Source organism: Nematolebias whitei, chromosome 4 (assembly GCF_014905685.2).
Source record: "Nematolebias whitei isolate Nwh7 chromosome 4, NemWhi1, whole genome shotgun sequence".
Lineage (NCBI taxonomy): Eukaryota > Metazoa > Chordata > Actinopteri > Cyprinodontiformes > Rivulidae > Nematolebias > Nematolebias whitei.
This window is the reverse complement of record NC_056501.1, coordinates 34,514,350-34,534,299: the sequence shown is the minus strand read 5'-3', so window position 1 is coordinate 34,534,299 and position 19,950 is coordinate 34,514,350. Positions and strand designations below refer to the sequence as shown.

At 39.9% G+C, this 19,950-nt stretch overlaps 2 protein-coding genes across 2 annotated transcripts in view; one reads left to right on the top strand and one right to left on the bottom strand.

Moving 5' to 3' along the window:
- The first annotated feature begins 669 nt into the window (after positions 1-669).
- LOC119408564 (integral membrane protein 2A) lies at positions 670-14,087 on the top strand. The gene is made up of 6 exons (XM_037675407.1): positions 670-936; positions 1,270-1,407; positions 5,149-5,328; positions 5,413-5,523; positions 8,309-8,453; positions 12,315-14,087. The coding sequence occupies exons 1-6, from the start codon at positions 871-873 to the stop codon at positions 12,407-12,409; spliced, it is 735 nt and encodes a 244-aa protein (XP_037531335.1). The 5' UTR covers positions 670-870; the 3' UTR covers positions 12,410-14,087.
- A 2,091-nt stretch (positions 14,088-16,178) lies between these two features.
- gpr174 (G protein-coupled receptor 174) overlaps positions 16,179-19,950 on the bottom strand; it is a 5,957-nt gene continuing 2,185 nt past the window's right edge. The window contains exon 2 of the mRNA XM_037675406.1: positions 16,179-16,910. Coding sequence (XP_037531334.1) covers positions 16,179-16,910 — 732 coding nt within the window. The remainder of the gene's footprint in view (positions 16,911-19,950) is intronic.

Below are 19,950 nucleotides of genomic sequence, written 5' to 3'. Positions count from 1 at the left end.
TGACTGAATTGCTGTGTTATTTTGTGCAAATAATAAACTGCTGTCACAACCAACCGGAGCTGAGTGGATCATTGAGTAGCAGAGATATGACCAGAAACACATCGGTCACATATATATATATATATATATATATATATATATATATATATATATACATAATTATTTAGTGTACTAAAGTGGAAGTACCTTTTATTTAAAAAATGCATAAAATAATATGTTTGTTTTTGAAAAGACAAGACCCTTAAAATTTAAATGTTAAAAACATAATTTAAATTATATATTTTCATTTCAGGCTGAGATAGCTTTACAGGACTGAATAGTTTATTGTGGAAAAATAAAAATGGTATTTTGAAGCAGCTAGTTAAGGTAGATGGATTACTTTCCATAAGGAACAATGTCGTAAACTTTCCAGGCGTTCAGGGGTTAATATTGTGGGTTTTTTTTTTTATAATTTATTCAGCCACAAGATGGCGCCAAAGCTGCTTGAATTAATACATCCGATGAACAGTACAATCAGTAACTAGGTTATTTTAACTAATATTAGTTTATTACCATAAGTCCAAAACATTAGGTAAAATATTAACTAATTATATATTTGATAATTAACTTTTAAACATACTATTTTCATTATCAGATGTTTGCACCGGAAGCAGTAGATGAAGCCGGAAGTGTTAGGTTATTCATCCTCCTGTCCAGTTAGTGGCGCTAGTGTACTTGAAATGAGTTTGCAAACCGCCAATAAAAATAAAAAAATCAAAGGAAGAAGACGAAGAAAGCCGAGGTTGTAAAGTGCGTCACAAGCGATTTGATGTAAAGACCTGCTGCTCCGTCCTCAGACCAGAGACCCCCAACTCTGAAGCAGACGGCATCATGGTGAAGATCGCCTTTAACTCTGCTCTGGCGCAGAAAGGCAAAGAGCTGCCAACTGCGGTGAAGGTAAGCTAACCCGGGCTAGAGACAAGTGAGCTAACTCGGGTTTAGAGACAGAGGCCTGCTCATTGAAAAATCACGTATGCTGCAGCCCCAGTGTCGTGTTTTAGTTTGTGTAAAGAAGCTCCACCATCTTCTGCTCTGCTGCGTTAGATGATTTACATAAAATGCTTCATGCATGGAGCAGTTTTATCATTGCTGTATTTAATCTGTGTGTTTGTTTTTATCTTCTGACAAGGACTCCACATGATAGGTGTGTGTGTGTGCACACTTGTTTTTATGTTATAATGAGGACTTGACATGGTTGCCTGTCTTATGGGGACCTGTTTGTGTTTGCAGGATCCTGAGGTGGCCTCGGCCCCCGTGGGCTCTGAAGGCTCCACAGGTCGCTGTCTGCTCACCCTGCTCGGTGTCGCCTTCATCCTTAGTGGGCTCATCGTGGGGGGAGCGTGTCTCTACCGATATTTCACTCCAAAGGTCTGTGAGCCGAGTTATTTTAAAAACTCCAGTTTATTTACATTTCTTGAAATGAGTCATTCAGAAACGTTCAAGACAAAAACAACTGGACTTTATTTGTAACAGGAGACGTTTCGCTCATCAGCCGGGGAGCTTTCTCAATTCAAAGAGCAGAGAGTGAGGGGTTCAATGCTGAAAAGCTGAAAAAATGTTGAAAGCTCCTCGGCTCATGAGCGAAACGTCTTCTGTTACAAATAAAGTCCAGTTGTTTTTGCAGTGACCGTTTTTGAATTTATCATGTCCTGGATGATTGAGAATCTTCACCAGCATCTTGAAATTAGTCGTTTTTAAATGTGCTGCAGAAAACAAGGACAGAAAACAGTTCGGTGTTCAGTTGTGCCATCAACACTTTTATTAAGTTTTTTTTGTTAAAGCAAATTATGCCATTTGGTAGTTTTAAAATAACTTTCAAATAATATGAAGATCATGTATCTAGCTTGAAAAATAAGGAAGTTACCATTTCTAAAATCAACGTTTTGTGATTCCACTACACATTGTGAAAAGTTGTAATGTGCGTAAGTTCCACTTATCTTATTAGACTTTATTTATTTAACAAGTCCAAATCCCACTGAGATCACTGACTCCTATTGCAAGAGAGCTGGACCCGACAGCAGTCTCGGTTGTTATTTATTACTGGAAAAGTTTTATTGGCTGACTGTTGCTGTAGCTGATGTACGAGGAAACGCCCAGCCCTTTCACTGTGTTCGTAGTAACCATGTCTGGATTTAGAAATTAAAAATTCTGCCTGCTGAGTGGACAAAGTATTAAATTCAGTTTGAAGTAACAAACGTTTTTTCATTAGATCCTGAGCAGGGGAATATGTTCTCTGTCCGATTGTAATATCTCATACGTTTACTGTCAATGTACCCAACCCTTCTTTTTTTTGTTTGCACAAAAAGAAATTATTTGACCCCTCACATAGGCCTTTAATGCCTCCTAGACGGTACAGAGTGGCATCCCTGGTGTTTGGTTAACGTCAAGAATTCAATTTCAGATAAAAGAAATTAGATAAAGTCTTCCTCAGATAAAAGTAGAGTTGAGTCTTTCAGGACGATAGACAGTTTTTGTGACCCAGATGAGCAGTTTCATAATAAGTGGACCATGGTCCCATAGTCACATTCTTTCACCAAAGGCAGAATTTGTTTATCAAGAAGTAGTCAATTCAGGAGTATGTCTTATGAATGGGGGGAAATGAGTATGATACTGAAGTAGGATTACGGAAGCACCACACATCAGCCATGCCATACAATTTAAGGAATGATTTGATTGATTAGGCGCACTTTGTCAGGGTAGTTTTCCCCATTGAACTACAGTCAAGAGATGAAAGCACACAATTTGTGTCACCACCAGTTATAAGTTAAGTGTTGTCATATTTGATATGTTTGAAAAGATGTTATTAAAGAAATAGTCATCCCATTTGGGAGCATACAGCATTAGTCTAATATTAATATTTTAAATTTGTTTAAGTTTATTCAGTGGTATCTGAATGACATTCACATGAAGGTGGGAGGCTTTATTTTATTTTTTATTTGGAAAATTTCAGATTTACAAGAAATTAAATATTTCATATTACAAGCATCTTCCTATCTTTATCAGTTGTGGTCATTTTCAAATTTTACAAATACACTTGTTTACTGTATAACCCCTGTACACATTGATAGAACATTTCTCTTAGTTTTCACTTGGCTTACAAATATTCCCATGGGTATCATATCATCTCAAAAACCTAAATTTGTAAAAAAATAAAATAAGAACTATATACATCTAGGGCTGGGTATCAATCAAAAATTTGATACCGGTAACAATACCGATACATTTCACTTTGATATCGGTTCCTGAACGATACTTTTTCGGTACCAATTTTATAATAAATATCAATTCTAAGAAGAAGAAAATTACTTTACACATTACGATATAAATCTCGTTTTTTTTTTTAACTTTAGTATTTTTCTATTCCAAGCAGTTTTCTTACATAAAAAACAAATAATTTCCAGGTCAAAAGACCAGTTTCAAACCAGTGACTCGTCAGTGTCTAATGTTCACTGCTACACACTGAGGACCTTTTCACTTCACAGTTTTTCTTCAGAAAAATCAACATGTCTGTTTTCTCTGGACACAAACAAGCCCACTCTTGGCTGATAGTGTCTCTAGCAGTAGAAAATGTTCACTCTGAGGGTGTGGATGATGCTTGTTTAAAACATGTTAAATCTGGTCCTCTGGACATTCAAAAACACAAAACAAAAACAAAAAATGTTTTGAATGTCCAGAGGACCAGATTTAACTTTTTTAGATTTTTCTACCTGGATTATTGAGCATGCATCAGGATAGGATGCTTGTTGCACACACAGATACGTGGTTGCCAGTTTGATAGCATTGACACATTGTCCCTTGCATTCCACCAGCAGGTCACTGGAATCACTGAGGTTAGGGTTGATGACAGACTTCTGTAGTTCTGTATCTCTTCCTGAATCTTCTCTGGTTCTCTGGGGTTTAGTGCTTTTATTTTCTCCCTAATTGACTTTAGAACACAAAACATCAACAGTAACATAGTTGTGTAATTATTGCTCAAAAAACATTATTGAGGCTGAGAAATAAAGGTTTAACTGGTCAACAATTTCCTTTACAGCTTACTTACCTCCACCATGGAGCCTCCACTGTAGAAAAAGGCAGCAAGCTTTTAACAACAAAGTTTGTGACTGTCTTGTGGCACTCATCTCACTTTTTTGGTCATTTTTCCTTTTTTCTGCCAGTGTGAATGGATTCACACTGACTGGCCTTGTCCTCCTCACATCTGGGTCAGAGGCTCCTGTAAGGAGAACATAAACAGTGAACATTAGGTGAACTGTTTAACCAACTGACCCAATGGATGAGCACATTTTTACAAGCTAAGCTTCATCTGTTACTGTCAATCTTCAGTTAGCTTTTGATTTAGCTAGCTACAAAGATAGCCATGAAATAAAGCTACACACTAATATCTTAAAGTTAAGTGTTACATGGATTCTAGTTTAATTCACCTCACGATGCACATATTAAGTTGCAGTAACGTTAACAAACGTAAACTTACCAGTTGAAATCCCACACACGGAGCCGTCCGTGGTGTGAAGCGGAGACGTAGTGTTTGTTTTTCCTCCGTACTGCAACCACGTGTAACATTATAGCTAATCAAGAAACTCGGCACCAAAAGTGGAGGCATATTGTGATACTTATTACTACAGAAGCATTTTGGTCGGAACCATAACAGAACCGAAGTTCGGTACTCAAGCTTATATACATCAGAATCAGGGGAGCTTACGAGGAGAAAACATAAACAGTAGTAATAAAACGTAGGTAAGAGGAAAAAATACAAAACAGTATCATTCACCAATTGGGTGGAGAAGTCATGCAGAGAACAGTGTTTCCCCTAGATAACTTGCCATGGCGAGGCGCTCATCTGGTCCGTGAATTTTGTTGGGGGGGTCCACTTGTTCCAAATTTGGTACATTTGATCTCTTTGGATATTCAGGGTATAGGTTAACTTCTCTGTCTTGAAGATTTTTAAAGTAATATCCAACCACACTTCCACTGTTGGAGGGGTTGGATTGAGTCAATTTCTGGTAATTTTCTTGCTCACCACTAAGAGAGCCTGCAATAGTTTCCTGTCAGTTTTCTGTTCCAGGATGGCCACATCAACAAAATACATACCTGTTCTTTACGCCCCACCAGAGGCTTTATCACGGAGCAATGCAGTTCACGGATGTGTCCAGCGGAGCTGAGAGCCAGCCATACTACCTGCCCCAAGTGGAGGAAGAGGTGGAGATCTCTGACAACATGGCCGTCATCAGCGTCCCCCCTCCTCGCTTCAGACCTGGAGACCCTGCATACATCCTCCATGACTTCCACAGGGTGAGGCACCATCAGTGACATTCTCTCCCTGCCTCAGCTTGGTGTTAGAGCTCTCAGCTGATGGTCTCGTGTGCTTGTGAGCAGAAGCTGACGGCGTATTTGGACCTGAATCTGAGGACCTGCTTTGTGATTCCTCTGAACACGTCAGTGGTGCTGCCCCCTCAGGACCTCATGGACCTCTTCTCACAGCTGATGGTGAGTTTCAGAGCCAGGAGTTAAGAACTGAGCAGAACAGTTCTGCTCCTCCAACACATTCGAACACTGTAAAGATACAAACTCAATCTGATCTGGAGACGTTCTTTTCAAAATTAAATGAGTTGAATAAACTTTTTATTTTTGAATCTTTATGAAAATGTCTTGCCTGTAATTGACAAAATTTAAGTAAAATAAAATTTAAAAACTATCTGAATTATTATTCCATCCATCCATTATCTTTACCCGCTTATTCCATTTTGGGTCACGGGGGTCGCCGGTGCCCATGTCCAGCAATCACTGTGCGAGGGGCGGGGTACACCCTGGACGGGTCGCAAGTCCATCACAGGGCCACATAGAGACAAACGAGACAAACAACCATTCACTCTCTCACTCACACCTAGGGACAATTTAGAGTTACCAGTCAGCCTAACATGCATGTTTTTGGTCTGTGGGAGGAAACCGGAGAACCCGGAGAAAACCCACAAATGCACGGAGAGAACATGCAAACTCCACCCAGAAAGGCCCCTGGACCGGGGTTTGAACCAAGGACCTGCTCGCTGAGAGGCAGCACCTCTACCAGTTGCGCCACCGTGCTGCCATGAATTATTATTATTATTATTATTATTATTATTATTAATAATGAATTATTATTATTTTTTATTTAATTTTTTATATATGCTGTGTGGTGGCGCAGAGGTTAAAGAAAGTGGGTCTGTGATCAGAAGGTCATTGGTTCAACTCGGTGGACAGATGACATGAAAATGTGGGTGGGAAAGGTGAAGCGTCTACACCTCCCTCCACTGTCATTTGCTCCACTCTGGGCCCTTGAGCAAGGCCTTTAACTCCGACCATCTGCTCCCCCGGGCACCCTAGATAGCAGCTCTCTGCTCCACACACAGGGCTGTGGTAGCTCAGAGGTTTGTGGTCGTGTCAGGAAGTACATTGGCATAAAAACAATTGCCAAGTCTTTGTGTGACTTAGTTCACTGTGGTGACCCCTGAAGAAGGGAGCAGCTGAAAACTGTAAAGAACAGATGGCACGGTGACGCCTTGTTAGAGCTGTCTCCTCAGTGAAAAGGTTGCAGGTTAGAATTCTCACGGCAGAGATTCTCTCTAACTGCGGTAGTGAGCTTCCACTTGGAACCTTGACGCTGCAGCTCCGACAGACCCGTCTCCTTCCTTGAAGCAAACCACGGTTCAGAGCTCATTTAACCGTGCTGTGCCTTTTAGAGGAACAGAGAGAGGAAGCGTGACATTAATAAATCGGCAGCTTTATCATATTGCTAAAGACACGGTCCTTAGTGGCTAACAAGACGGCTAACGCTTTAGCTGTCTTGTTCCACACAGCTGAGACGGGACCTTTTCTTAGCTTTATGATAAACTGCTGATTTATTAATGTCACGCTTCCTCTCTCTGTTCCTCTAAAAGGCACAGCACGGTTAAATGAGCTCTGAACCGTGGTTTGCTTCAAGGAAGGAGATGGGTCTGTCAGAGCTGCAGCGTCAAGGTTCCAAGTGGAAGCTCACTACCGCTGTTCACACACGTTTACTAACGTGAAGGCAGCACAGCTGAATGGACTGTACTTATATAGCTCCTTTCTATCTTATCAAGACACTCAGAGCTCTTTGTTACACAATCTGTGCCCTCATTTACCCATTCATGCCCTCTACTAGATCTCTACAAAGAATAATCAGAGATTTATCACATTTATACACCGTTGAGACACACATCAGAGGCAATGAGGGGTTCAGTGTCTTGCCCAGGAACACTTCAGCATGTGACTGCTGGTGGAATCGAACCCCCAACTCTCCCATTGGAGGACGACTGCTCTACCCTCTCAACCACAGCTGCCCCCAGCTGAAGAGGATTATTATTTAATATATGTAAATAAATGTCTAAAAAAATTATCTATTTAATATATGTAAATAGTTTTTTTTTTCAGGCATTTACTTTGTACAGTTACAGCTGTTGTTAATAAATGTGCCTGTGTGACAATTGGGACAAAACTTTGACTCAAATATATTTTTGTTATTACATAATGAAAAGAAAAAATATTGAGATATACCGTAAATTGCAATTTTTGTAAAAATATTGAGATAATAATTTTGGTTCATATCACCCAGCCTTACCGGGTACTCCAGTTTCCTCCCACAGACCAAAAACATGCATGTTAGACTGACTGGTAACTCTAAATTGTCCCTAGGTGTGAGTGAGAGAGTGAATGGTTGGTTGTCTCATTTGTCTCTGTGTCCCTGTGATGGGCTGGCGACCTGTCCATGATGTCCCTGTGATGGGCTGGAGACCTGTCCAGGTGTCCCCTGCTTCTCACACAGTGACTATGGGCTCCAGTTCTCCACCACCCAGAGAGGAGAAGTGGGTAATGAAGATGGGTGGATTTATCTAGGCTTCAGCTCCTGGGTGTTTTCTGAATAACTCAAGGTCTGCAGACATAAGACATTTAAAAACCCTGATCTGTTATTAAAGCACTTTAGGCTCATAAAATTTAAATTATGACTATTTTAATTTGTTTTCCTACAAACAGAAAGAAGCTAGATTGTAACCGATCTCCGTTTAATCCAAGCAGCATCTTATCTTCATCCAAACACTTCCACCTGGAGTGTGTTCCTGGGTTTTATGTGCTACATCTGAGCACATTGTGCACGTGCACGGGGCAGGGTGTTGCTGGTGTTTCATGTCACAACTAGAAAACAAACCTTTTCCACACTTGTCCTCTGACTCCACATTTACTTCTTGCCTTTTTGTATTGTATTCTTCCCTACATCCAGTCCGACTCATACCGCAGCTACCTGGTGCATGAGGACCTGGTGGTCACTGAACGTATTGATGATGTCAAGCCTCTGGGTTTCTACATCCGTCGGCTGTGTGACGGTAAAGACACATACAGAATGGAACGTCGTGCCAACCTGCCAGGTACTAAAACAATTTTTTTTACCGGGTGTTATTTACACAAACGTAAAAATAGTTCTGACTTTTACTACGCACAAACTAAGATTCATCTCTGTGTATTTAGCAGGAGTAACTCTACATATCTCATTTAGAGTTCTTCCACATTTCAAGCTAACATCACACATGCTAACATACTTGTGTTATTTACTAGGAACTAGGAAAATACTAAAGTTTCTCTATGCAGAATTAGAATAACGGACTTTAGCAACCTTTTTTCATAATTTTGTATGATTTGTTAAAAATAACCGTAACGTTTTCACTACACATACATCTTGGCCAATTTTTTGAAGTCACAATGGGGAGTGGGTAAAATATTTTACTACAAAATGGGACAGTGCTTCAAGAAACCAATGTCACCAGTTGTTGCCAGTTCCTTTTCCATAAACGATGAGACGTCAGTATGATTCCATAGATCTCTTGCAACTACAATGGTACTTGAAAGTTTGTGAAGCCTTTATAATTTTCTATATTTCTGCATAAATATGACGTAAAACGTCATCAGATTTTCACACCAGTCCTAAAAGTAGATCAAGACGCCATTCCAAAACATGAACTTTATTCTTCTTGGACCATTCTTTGGTAGAACCACTTGTGTGGTTAGGGTCAATATCTTGCTGCATGACCCATCTTCTCCAGATCCACTTCATGGACAGATGTTATGACATTTTCCTTTAGAATTCTCTGATATAATTCAGAATTCATTGTTCCATCAATGATGGGGAGCCTTCCTGGCCCAGATGCAGCAGAACAGGCCCAAACCATGATACTACCACCACCATGTTTCACAGATAGGATAAGGTTCTTATGCAGGAATGCAGTTTTCCTTTTATGTCATTTAAACCTAAAAGTTCTATTTTGTTCTCATCCATCCACAAAACATTCTTCCAACAGCCTCCTGACTTGTTCACATGATCTTTGGCAAGCTACAGACGAGCAGCCATGTTCCTTTTGAGAGCAGTGGCTTTCTCCTTCAACCCTGCCATGCACACCATTGTTGTTCAGAGTTCTCCTGATGGTGGACTCATGAACATTAGCATCACTCAATGTGAGAGAGGCTTTCAGTTGATACCCTGGGCTCCTTTGTGACCTCACAGACTATTCCACACCTTGCTCTTGGAATGATCCTTGTTGGTCCACCACTCCTGGGGAGGGTAACAATGGTCTTGAACGTCCTCCATTTGTACACAATCTGTCCGACTGTGGATTGGTGGAGTCCAAACTCTTTAGAAATGGTTTTGTGACCTTTTCTATCCTGATGAAATTCTATTTAAAGTCGTTTTATTTATATAATGCCAAGTCACAACAGAAGTCATCTCATGGCACTGAACAAAAACATTCATATATATAAAAATAATAATTTAACATTATTTATCTGAGGAGCAGACTGCTTTGAATTTAACTCCATCGCAGAAGCTCTCATCTTGAGCAAGCATGAAGGCGACAGTGGAAAGGAGAACTCCCTCACTAGGAAGAAACTTCTAGCACATATGTGTCAAACTCAAAGCCCGGGGGTCAAATGTGGCCCTCGCTGACATCTGGCCCTCAAGATGATATGTGAAACATAAAGTACTTTTATCTCTTGAATTTCTTCAGTAATCTTTGATTATGATGTTGAAAGCACAACAGAGAACATCAAACAAGACTAATCAAACTCTTGTTGAGGAGCCTGTGACCAAGAAAAGATGCCGGGTATCTGATCTGAGTTAATGTAGTTTCTGAAATTGGTCTTTAGTTTGAAAAAGGTTTTAATGTTGGCCCCCTTTTGTCAGTGAGTTTGACACCCCCGTTCTAGCAGAACCAGTTTCAGGACAAGAGGCCGTCTGCGTTGAGCATCAACAGCTCTTTTTCTGAGGTCCTCAGATATCTCCTTTGTTCGTGGCAGGATACTCTTCCACAAACATGTTGTGAAGAGCAGACTTTGTCTTCGGTAGGAAGGGCACTCAGTTCTGTTGACGGGGCGGGGCGCCCCACTTTATAATGTTAGGGGAAACACTCATCCCTTAACCAGGCCAACTGATGACAAAACCGTTATCTGGATGCTAGCTAAACGTCTTGCAGCACAGTTAAACATGCTAACATTAGCAATGAGTTACAGCAGACTAGGGCTGTTGTAAATAAATATTTTAGTAATCGGGTAATCTATAGATTATTCTGACGATTAATCGGGTAATCGGAAACAAAATTTGTCAGGTTCTGCAGTAACTACCGTACTCGTTTTATGAGTGATACAAATACACAAAAAAACATTAAACAACCCATTTAATTCCTCTTTTTTAAATATTTTATTGCTTACGTTGAATTATTTTTAAGCATCACATAAAAATCTAAATGCTGTAAATAATTTTTATGGATTGGAAAACTGAATGGAATCTTTATGTTAGAAACTGAGTAAGATAGATAATGTAAAGTTTGAGTTTTTACTTTGAGTTCTGCTGATTGTATTATTATTTAGTCTTGATTCCTTAGCTATAAACAAATATGACAGTAGTAATAAATGCAGATTAATCCCAGTTTTCAAGTCATAAACAGCAGTAGAAGAGAAAATATCCTACTAACTCGTGTAAATACATTTACACTTGAAATATTCACCCTAAATATCTCATTTAAGTCAGGATGGAAGTACAGCAATAAATAAATGTGTTTAAGCTCGTGCCGTCAGTCTGTTGCTGCTTTTATCTTTAACAAACTTGCATCAAGTCCTGCACAGTTTTTCCTCACACAGCGTACAGACCCTGCCAGGTAGCCACTATGATTAGTCACTAGATTTAACGTTAGCAAAAATGTGCCTCATTTTACATCTATAACGTGACAGATTATCACACATTTAGGTTCACGTATTTTGCAGAGAGAACTTGATACCTGTTGCAGCTGCGGATGAGTTTGATGCTACAGCGGGTGTTTTCTCTTCAGACGCTGCAACATGGACGACGTGCTGTCGTGGTTACGTCAGTTCTGCTTTGCAGTGGAAGCATTGAGCTGTGTTGTCTTTTCTCTTTAGCCTAAAATGTTCCCAAACTTTTCAAAGTTTTAGTTGTTTTCGAGGCTCTTCTTCTAGGCAGTCTCTGTTCCCTCCATAGCTACAAACTTAGCGCAGCGGCAGTGCTAGCGTTGTGTAACACAAAAACCTTCCGGCTAGACCACAGTGCTCTGAATAGTTTAACGAAGCTTCAAGGCAGATAAATTTGCCTCAAGGATTTTTTGTAATCGAGGTCTTCGAATGATTCGAGGAATCATTTCAGCCCTACCTTGGACCTTGCAGATGTAGGCTAACTCATGTTTTAGTAGCTAGGAGCAGTTAACTTGTTAACAATAGATAGCAAATTAGTTCCTCGTTAGTTCAGTTAAATAGTTAGCAGCTCAGACCGGCTAACACTGATGACTTGAGTTAGACCAGACTTTGAAGACAGAACTGAGAACTGATCATCAATGATACATGACAAGCTGTCTGCTCATTAGTTCATTGTTTTGGTGATGAATTACAAAATTCACATCAAACAATAACAACGTTCTGAATTTAAAATTTTTAGAAAACAAATCCAACTAGCTTGTGAACGTTCGTTACCTAACCTCCATGGTTCAGTTTAGCTGATGTCAGTACTCATACATACTTATACTAATGAAAAATACATTTCTGTTGGCAGCAACATGTTTTCATGTTACTTAGCGAGTCAGTGTAAATTAACTCCTTGAGTTGTCTAAAATGTTCAACTGAGTCCTAAAATGATAACTGAGTGAAAAGACAGATTTCAATAAAAATGATCAGCTGAAATTGATACGGTTTCACACTGAAGATGTTTTATTTCTGGCTGTTTGATTCTTTGTCAGGTGGAAACATCCAGAAGCGATCTGTGGACAGCTGCTTTACCATCCATCACTTTGAGAACAAGTTTGTGACGGAGACCCGTATCTGCAAGGCTTGATGGGGAGTCATCGTAGGTCAGAAGGAACCAGATTGATCCGGACTGACGGAGCAAGTTGGACGATGAAAACATGAGCACAATGGTTTTAAGTACAGTTAGTTTTGTATAAAATCAAGTTGTTTTTTTAGTTAGTGTTTAGTACATTTTAGGTTTCAGTGTTCTAGAATAAATCCCTCAACCTGTACAGGTTGTAGTATTAACTAGTTGTTTAGTGTTAACTTAAAGCGCTCTAATGCATACCTGCCAACATTTCTGATGGTCATGAGAGACACCTAACTGTATTTGATGATGTGGGAACATTGGGATGTGAAGCAGTCATGGCGGGGTCTGCTCCCCGCAAATATTTTTACATTTCCATTCCAACTGCATTTTCCTGCCATTAGAAGAACATTTTATTAACATCCTAGGATTAAACAAAAGATTTAAAACAGGTAAAACTACTTATTGAACGCTGGAACAATGAACACTAACTGGCCTTTAAGCTGAACTTTGTCTGAGATCAGACTAAAAAAATGCTTTGGCATAATTTTTTATTGTATTGGTGAGGGGGGGGGGGGTGTCACACACTAAGCACCATGGGCTTGTTTTGACTGCTTAATATGGTAGAAACGTCCTCTGCACCATCTAACGTTAGAAATTATCCAGGTGAGTATAAAGAACAAGAACACATAAAAAGAACAAGAACACACAAAAAGAACAAGAACACACAAAAAGAACAAGCTTCCTACAAACCATGAGTCCACTATCTGTTTAGAAATAATGTTCACGGCAACTAAACATTCAGTTAATTTACTTTCACTGGAACTTTAACACATGTAAATCACCACCACACGCCATATTTAATAAAAACTTTCATCTTAATAAATTATTAAACGTAGCTGAACTTTAACAACAAACTGTAAATCTTTTATTCTGAGTGTGTTGTCGGGCACATTTTTTATTTATTTTCATTTGTAGCTTTTGACTATTCAGAATCATTTCAGCAGTTTCTGAAAGCTGCACATTAAATCTAGACATTAGAGAAACCTGCTCGTGCTGCTGCAGGACGCCCGTGAGACAACACCTCTGTCCCTTGTCCCACAGACGTGGCATGGACGGGTGAGTCCAGCCATCACTTGTCAAATGCTGGACAGCCAAATGTCCTGCATTTGACAAGTGCTTGACATTTGGATGTCCCACTCCTCCCAGTGTGAGATTCAGGCCAGCGGGGTCAAAGTCTGGAACTGTCCCACCCAAACAGGGGTGTTTGGCAGGTATGTTAATAGTTCTGTTTGTTTAGTTGCATCTTCCTGCAGACCCATGTGACCTGTTGTTAGGACATTCCTTCACATTCACACCAGTTGTTGATTTATTAAATATTCTAGTTCTGCTGAGAAGCCTAATGTCGCCACAGCAGCTTTGATGAGATATTTTGTCTTTTGTGGCTCTAATAAAGGGATAGTTCAGATTTTTTGGAGGTGGCATACCGTGGAAGAATTATGAATAATGAATATATTACCTGTTGTAGATAGCTTTTTGAACAACCCAGTTTAAATAAATACTGTAGTTTGATTCTGAGAATATTTTTTAATCAAATGTGTAGAATTTTACACGTTTGTCCAACCGGTTCACTTTTGGATGACTGAAGTTGAACCAAGCTTATCGAGATTCCCTTAACAAAAAGTAGTACATTTGAAGTTTATTTTTGCAAGTATACTTTTAAGTATAAGTATATCAAGTATACTACACACCATACTTGTAGTGTACTAGAAGTATACTGATTTAATACTTGTTTGGACTAAATTGGGACATTTTTATACTATTACGTATATCAAATAAAGTTTATAAAAAGTAAACTTAAAGTACACTTCCTCATTTTTAGTGTAAAATAAGTATACTTGTAGTATACTTAATACTTTTTGCTAAGGGTTTGAGAACTCGTCTGTGCGACACTTTCACTTTGACTTGATTCGCACTGGACTGATCACCTGACACTTTGTTGCTATTGTGTATTAAAACAGCTATACTCTAATTTTTATTAATCAGTTAAAGGCTATTTTGTAAGTTTTTCAGTTATTTCAGCAAAAATAAGATGGTCATGCTGGAAGTGCTCGCGAATGCTAAAGCTAGCGGCAGACGACTGTAAATAATTGTCTAATCAAAATTGTCGATGTAGTAATTTATAAAAAGGCATTTGGATAAACCAGAAATATTTGAGGTTGGAGTTGTTTAAACATGGCAGCGATCCACTCCGATCCCGAGCTCACTTGTGCTAGCTGTTAGCCTAGAAGCTAGCAGTTAGCTAACTAGCTGTTAGCATGTCAGTTGTGACTGACGAGGTAATGGCCAGTTTGAAGAGGTTCAAACATCTTGCATTACTCGCTTAGAAAACAAAAGCCCTGTTACATTTTAGAGAACTTCTGCTGAGATATTACTACTGCTTAATTTAGAAAGCACTTTAAAACGGCTGCAGCTAACTGCTGACATTTGTACATTTTGTCCAACATGCATACATGTAACGTGTTAACGTTGCATAACTCACCTGTGGCATGCGCGTAACTTCTACCCAAGTTATGAGCAACGTGTCGGCAGATGCAGAACATGTTGTGAATGTGAAATATGATTGGCTGGCCATCGGACATCAGCGTGCTGATGACTTCTTCAAAACCTACACCGTGTTTTTTTTTTTTGGTCTCATTCGTTGGCGTACGCTGATGCTTGACGTCTGACGGAGCTTGAAGACATTAATCATGAGCGTTCCACAAAACTTGGAATGGTTGAAACGATCGATTCAGGTTCAAGCAGGTCTTTAAATTTCAGGTGTGTAGTGCCACGCCCGCCGTAGAGTTTAACAGATAAAATGTGCACGGTAAGAGCTGTGTGTTGCTGCTTGTGTAGATGTTTGTGTGTCCTGCAGCCTTCAGAGGCGTCCTCTGTCCGCTCGTGTTTTTAGGCAGGAAACCTTTCAGTGTTCGACCCGTTTGTGTTTATTTATAGCTGTAACCTGAAGGTGTGTTCAAGGAAACCACAACTACACACAATGTAAAATCTGTCTGCTTTGATGTTATACTTCACTGAGACTGATCTAATAAATATATGTAAAATAATGTAAGGTGTTTGTGAGATTTGAAAACGTGGTTTTTAACATTTGCCCAATAATATTTACCTGCTGACCTAACCCTCCTGCTGCCCTGGGATCAGAATGACCCATGGTTGTGGGTCATTTAGGGCAGCAGGAGGGTTCACTTTTTGTCCTAAAACCAGAGGTACAGATATTTTTTAAAATGTCTTTTTGTCTAGAATCGTAAAGATTTGAGTTTTGTTCTGACGTGTGTTCAGGAAGACAATCAGGAACGGATCGTTTGTTGCTTTAACAGAATATTGTTGAAAAAAGCTTGTGTGCAGCTACTGAAATAAATGTGACTTTGTTGTTGAATAAAGTTCTTTTCTTTATCTATTAAATCGCTGTCCGTTATTAATCGAGCGCTTGGACTCGGCGTTTAAATGATCTTTGATAAATTGGTCACTTGTGTCACCGAGTATCAGATGAAGCTGCGGTTCTTTGTGGAAAAACACTCATCGCTCTTTAAATGTAGAAAACTAAATGCTTTAATGAGAAATAAATAGACGTTTTCACATTATTTCGCATAAATTGAGGTGCCATTGTGGGGATGCAGTGATTTTTCTTTGAGGGCTTAGTGGTGCTGGACAAGATGCTCCATCAGCAGCAGCGGTCAGTTTAGTCCTCTCCGGTCATGCAGGACAAGCGCCTGTTGAAACTCGTGCTCTCTCATGTCTCCAGTTTATTCAGTCGCCTCCAGAATTCCTCACTGGTGAAGTAGTACATGAGTGGGTCGAGGCTGCAGTTCAGGCTGGCGAGGCAGAGGGTCACCGTGTGGCACCGTTGGATCAGGTCTTTCAGGGCACAGTCACTCAGTTTGTTGGCTTTTGCCAGGAAGTCCAGGGGCAAGGTGATGTGGTACGGTGCAAAGCACAGCAGGAAGACGGCGGCGCAGCTTAGCACCATCTTTAATGCCCTCTTCTTCTCCCCTCGGTCTGGAACAGCCTCGCTCGTCACCTTTCGGAGGCTCCCAGCAGTCATGCAGGCACAGACCAACACCAAGATGAGGGGTATAATGAATCCCAACAGTTCTGCTACTATCAGGAGGGCCCAAACTGCCGGAGGACTGACGAGTCTCATGGGCAGCTCTGAGAAACACTGCTGGGAGTTTGTTAAAGAGCTGTCTGACCCAGAGCTCCTCAGCAACGGGAAGATCAGACAGCAGACGCAGACCAGCAGCCAACCCAACGCACAAACCAAAAGGTCTCCTTTTTGCTTCGATGAGTTGTACGACAGCGGGCGAAAAATGAGCTGGCAGCGGCGCACACTGATGCAGCCCAGGAAGTAGATGGAGGCGTACATGTTGACGTACTTCAGGTAGAAGCAGAGCAGGCAGAGAAGGTGACCAAAAGGCCAGACGGTGTTCAGGTAGTAGTAGATCCTCAGAGGCAGGGACAGCACCTGAGCCAACGACACAAGTTGTTTACTGCAAACATGAAGCAACAAGTTACACTTCTGTAATAATCTTTAGTAAAACCGCACGTTTTTAAGTGTTCGGAGAAACAAAAGGTTAGACATCGAAAACCTAAGAAGGTCGAGGCCTCATGTTTCATGCTTTTCGTTGTTTTCATCATTTTGTTGTGAAAGGTAAATATTTGTGGTATGTCGTATTTTATACATTTATTTTATAGACATGCTTATTTATAGTCCCAATGTTGCATTATAATAACTACAAATAATTATAGCATGCCAGTTATAACAAACATCAAGTCATGGATTTATCATTGGTGTAAATAGCTAAGAATTAATTTTGATAACCTTTGGTTTTGTAAACCGCAGCATAAAAGGATATATCTTAAAGCAAGACATTTTTTTCTAAAGCTACAATTTTGTTTTTTGTAATTGAAAGGGTTGAGTTTTAAAGATATTCACTAACTTTTCCTTGGAAAGAAATGAACGTCCGAGAGAATTTGCGCTGAATGTGTTCCAGGTCTTTCAAATGTTGCTTTGGTTAAAGTGAGAATCCGCAGAAGTGTCCATAAAATGATCTGTCAGGGATTTCAAAATAAGCTTTCGTCATTAATTTTAATGTTTTTTACATGAGTCATTCCAGCTGTTCTTACTGAATGTTTAGTCTGTTTTTACGTCCTCGTGGAATGAAGAAGCTGCATCACAGGCTGGTATGGGAACTGCACCAGTCAGGGCTGAAAACACTACAGAGGGTGGTGCAAACAGCAGAGGACATCACTGGTAGCAGTCTCCACACCATCCAGGACATCTACCACAGCCGATGTCTGCGTAAAGCACGCAGCATCATTAAAGACCACACCCACCCAGCACAAGGATTCTTATGTCTACTACCCTCATGCAGACTATACAGGAGTCTGCCATAACACATGAAAAGACTCAAAGATAGTTATTATCCACAAACTGTCAGATTATTTAACTCTTGATAATAATACTGAACAACTGACAATAACATTGCACCATGTCACATCTGTGACACCTTTCTTCTTTTCCCTCTTCAGAGGTCTCCGCAGCAAGTCATCCTCCTCCCTCTCACTGTCCTCTGTCCTCACTCCAACTACGTCCTCACTAACTGCATCCATATATCTCCTCTTTGTCTTTTTTCTTGGAGAATATTGTTTTTCCACACAAGGCAGCTGACTGCTCCATATAAGGTCAGAGAAATGTGTGTTTGTTTGTCCTGTGGAACGAGGCCCGGTCTGTTTACATTCACACTGTACTCGAACCGCGCTGGAGTTCTCTTCTACTGGACCGAGACCTAGGTTGTAGCCCGGGCCAGAGTTCGCCTTTTTGTTCCGTGACAGAGTTCGATGGTGCGTTCACACCTCCCCAAACAAACCGGACTTTCTAGGAAAATGAGCTAGAGTTCGATTAAAGCGGACTAAACAGGGCTGATGTGAATGCACCCTAACTTTATCTCCCAGTTGTTCAACCTGTGCTGTACCTCTGATTATCTCATTCCTAATCCAGCCCTGTCAATCCTAAAGAGAACCTCAACATCTTCATTTCTATCACAGCATATGTGACACTTCGTATGACTAATATTAGCTGTAACAGCTAATATGTTTATTGCTGCTGCACTATGTGGCTGTATCGTGTATGTTACTACCTTACCATCATAATTTGTCTCAGTGTTACTCACTACATGTACAATAACCTTCAATTATAGACCTATTTCTAAATTGCCTTTTCTGTTGAAAATTTTAGAGAAAGTTGTTTTTAGTCAACTTAAGAGGTTTTTAACTGCCAACGTTGGTGAAAATTTTCGGTCAGGTTTTAAATCAGGCCATAGCACAGACAGCCCTTTTAAGTGTTTTTAATGACCTTCTTTTAACTGTTGATGCAGGAAGCTCTGCTGTTTTAGTGCTTTTAGACCTTTCTGCTGCCTTTGATACTGTGGACCACAACATCTTGTTATCACGACTGGAGCAGGTGGTCGGTATCAAAGGCACAGTTTTATCCTGGTTTAGATCCTACCCGACTGACAGGAGTTTTTCTGTTCATTTAGGGGAGTGTTCTTCATCTGCAGCTCCACTGATCTGTGGGGTCCCTCAAGGGTCTTTTTTAGGCCCACTGCTTTTTAATCTATGTGTTTCCTTTGGGGTCCATTTTTTAGAAAACACAACATCCTTTTTCATTGCTTTGTTGATACTCAGTTGTATCTTCCCATTGAGTCAGAAAGGTTCACTCCACTGGATCCACTCTTGACCTGTCTAAATGACATTAAAGTCTGGTTAAAACTTTTTTTTTAATATAAATGAAAATAAAACTGAAGTCATCAGCTTTGGTAAATGTAACACCCTTGACACGTTTAGCCCCTTGGCTTCATACAGCCACTCCACTGTCCAGAATCTGGGAGTTATTTTTGATAGTGCTTTTAAATTAGACAAACAGATAAATGCAGTTGTGAAATCCAGTTTCTTCCAGCTAAGACTTATTGCCAAGGTGAAGTCTTGTCTCCCTTTCAGAGACCTTGAAAAGGTGATTCATGCTTTAATTACATCTCGTTTGGACTACTGTAATTCATTGTATGTTGGTTTAGACAAATCATCTTTGCATCGTTTACAATCTGTCCAGAACACAGCAGCTCGTCTTTTAACAGCAACTAAAGTCAAGTCAAGTCAAGTCATCTTTATTTGTAGAGCACAATTTAAAACAGATAAACTGTTATCAAAGTGCTTAACAGAAATGTAGCAAAACATAGGCAGCAAAACAAAAACATCATACAGAATTAAAATTACTGGAGCAATAACACACACTAATGATCACACTAAGGAAAAACAAGCAGTAAAAATAAACGTCAATCATAAAACAACAGAATTTAAAATGAGGTACACAGTGTAGATGAACAGATGCTCAGATATATTCATCAATTAACACGGATTCCTCATTTTTCTGGACTGAATAAAACGTGCATTGAATTTAAGGAAATGCAAACGTGAGACGTCATTTATATTTGACCCATCAAAATGAA

Coding starts and splice junctions, on each gene's coding strand:
- LOC119408564 (XM_037675407.1), top strand. CDS start 871: ATGGTGAAGATCGCCTTTAACTCTGCTCTGGCGCAGAAAGGCAAAGAG. Junction 1,408..5,148: donor ACCGATATTTCACTCCAAAG/GTCTGTGAGCCG, acceptor ACGCCCCACCAG/AGGCTTTATCACGGAGCAAT. Junction 8,454..12,314: donor ACGTCGTGCCAACCTGCCAG/GTACTAAAACAA, acceptor ATTCTTTGTCAG/GTGGAAACATCCAGAAGCGA.